Source organism: Austrofundulus limnaeus, unplaced genomic scaffold (assembly GCF_001266775.1).
Source record: "Austrofundulus limnaeus strain Quisiro unplaced genomic scaffold, Austrofundulus_limnaeus-1.0 Scaffold430, whole genome shotgun sequence".
NCBI lineage: Eukaryota > Metazoa > Chordata > Actinopteri > Cyprinodontiformes > Rivulidae > Austrofundulus > Austrofundulus limnaeus.
Window position 1 is genome coordinate 315905 of NW_013952832.1, and position 2384 is coordinate 318288.

The 2384-nt window shown below is 38.5% G+C and overlaps 1 protein-coding gene across 1 annotated transcript in view; it reads left to right on the forward strand.

The window, feature by feature from the left end:
* The window catches only part of plcb1 (phospholipase C beta 1), a gene marked incomplete at its 5' end in the record, with an annotated part of 86543 nt that overhangs the window by 9629 nt on the left and 74530 nt on the right, over window positions 1-2384 (forward strand). The window contains 1 exon segment of the mRNA XM_014024606.1: window positions 1325-1400. Within this exon segment, the coding sequence (XP_013880060.1) occupies window positions 1325-1400 (76 nt within the window).

The window sequence follows — 2384 nt, forward strand, 5'->3', positions numbered from 1 at the left end:
AAGTACAAATGAAAATAAAGCCTTTTAAAACTTTTGCATGGTAGAAACAGAAGCTGCTGTTCATATTAGTGACAAATAACAGTAACAACAGCTTTTTGACAAGTTTAAAGTCTCTTTAAAACACATTAAAAATATAAAACACAAACTACAAAAATTAATTTGATAAAGTGCAAATTAAAATATAGTTGTATCTGCAACTGTATTTGATAATGTTTTGTATTTTAAAATATTGCATGGTCAAAACAGAAGCTGCTCTTCATATTAGTGACAAACTTTGGCCGTTTTTGATGGGATGCCTCCAGTTTTGCTTCTACTTTTCATTTAAAATAAGTTTCCATTCTCAGCAGGTTTCTAAGGTTCTTCTTCTACATATTAAAAAAGTTGTTAAACATATGAGTGGTGCACTACTGCTACTAGTGGTGAGAAAGTGTACTGCATCTTATTCAAAATCAACGCAGTCCTTGGCACTCTGCGGCCCAAAGTTAAAAACTGTTGTTCTTGGGGGCCGCGGCCCATGGGTTAAGAATCTCTGTGTTAAATCTTACAATCCAACATCCTGAGCAGCACACTGGTGACAGTGGAAGGAAACACCTTCTTTTTAACAATAAGGAACCTCCAGCAAAACCAGAACCAGGATGGGCAACCATTGTGAGGTTCACTGGTGGAATGACCCAGGGTGCAGGCAAAATCTAAAAGGCAAAAACAAGCTCTTTAATGGAAACAAAAAGAAGGCTGTCGTGGCAACAAAAACTTACGAGGTCTCAGGAGGAACACGGAAGACAGCACAGAGCAATGATCGGACGCAGACTGAAGACAGGACATAGAATTTAAAGGCAAACAAATTAAGGTCAACAAGAAACACCTGGGGGAGAAACAAGAGGAAACAGGTGAGCATGGGCTGGGCTGGAGCAGGGCAGAGATACACAGGGAACACTGAAACACTAGAAAACTAAAGCAAAGACACAGATCATGACAACCAGCTGCCACAACGTTTGCAACCGCAATTCCAACGAAGTTGAGACGTGCATCCTGACTTGTGGATGACTGAGCCTTTCAGGGATGCTCCCTTTATACCCAATAATAAAGAATTACAGTAATCCAGTCTAGACGTGATAAATGCATGAATCAGTTTTTCTAGTGATATTATGCAGGTGGAAGAAGGTTTGAAAAGTTTATTCCTAAGATGCTGAAGTCCAAAAACCACAACCTCGTGAATTTCTTCAGGTTAAACAATTTAAACCTTTAGGAAATTTAAATGAAATGTTTGGTTATGGTTTGTTGAAGTGTTGATTAAAGATGAGCGGCTGTGTTTTCTGTCTTACAGCATCGTTCGACTGTTTTCATCAGACAGAAAGAGAGTCGAGAACTCCCTGGAGTGCTGCAAACTGCCCTACGGACGGGTAAAGAAAAGTTTGTATCACTAGAAGTGACAGAAAACAGTTTCCTTTGTGCTGTTTCAGGCACAAAGCAACCTGCTTTAACTTTCATACGTCTCGTTGCATCTCTGACAAACTTTCATTTCTTTTATTTAAACCAGATTTAAATCCCATTGAGATCAAAATCTCATTTTCAAGGGGGACCTGACCACAAATAAAAATGATCTGCTTTACTTTAAGTCCTTGAGTTGCAGAAGCACACAGTTCTGTCACCTGATGTTGAACATGTTTCAAAACCTTTTGCAAATTTTCATAGAGTCACTGTGTGTGTCTCCAAACTGTTTTAAGTTAGATTTTGATACCTCTGACAGAAAACATGTTCAGGTCTGTGCCAGCAATAAATAATTATTATTTAAAAATACATACAAATATGCCCATTTTACTCTGTTTTTCAAAAATAAAAAAGGCAACTCCTAACTGACAAAGTGACAGTTTTCTGCTTTTACTGGAGACTTTTAGAGACTCTGACATGAAATCATGTCCTCTTCTCATCAAGCAGTGCCAACACGAGTCCATCCGCCAACTTTTAGGACAGCCAATAGCTGCTTTCCTTATGAGTTGGTAATACTGCAGGTACATGTGGGTGGAGGTGCTTAATGAAGTGATAACTGTGCACACAAAAAAAGGTGTGATTAAATAAAAACCTGACCACACAAAACACAGCCTCACAGCTCCCTGGGCACAAACACTCAGAAAGTTGCAGAGGTTGTAATGAAAGTTGATGACGGTTAAAGTCAAACTGTGAAGATGCCAGCACAGAATACTGTTGTCTCGTTTATATCCAGAGATGATAGATTAACTCATGTGACTGAGTGTGAGTTACAGTGGGTAAAATAAGTATTGAACACGTCAGCCTTTTTCTCAGTAAATATATTACTAGAGGTGCTAATGACATGAAATTTTCACCAGATGTTGGTAACAACCCAAGTGATCCATACATACAAAGAA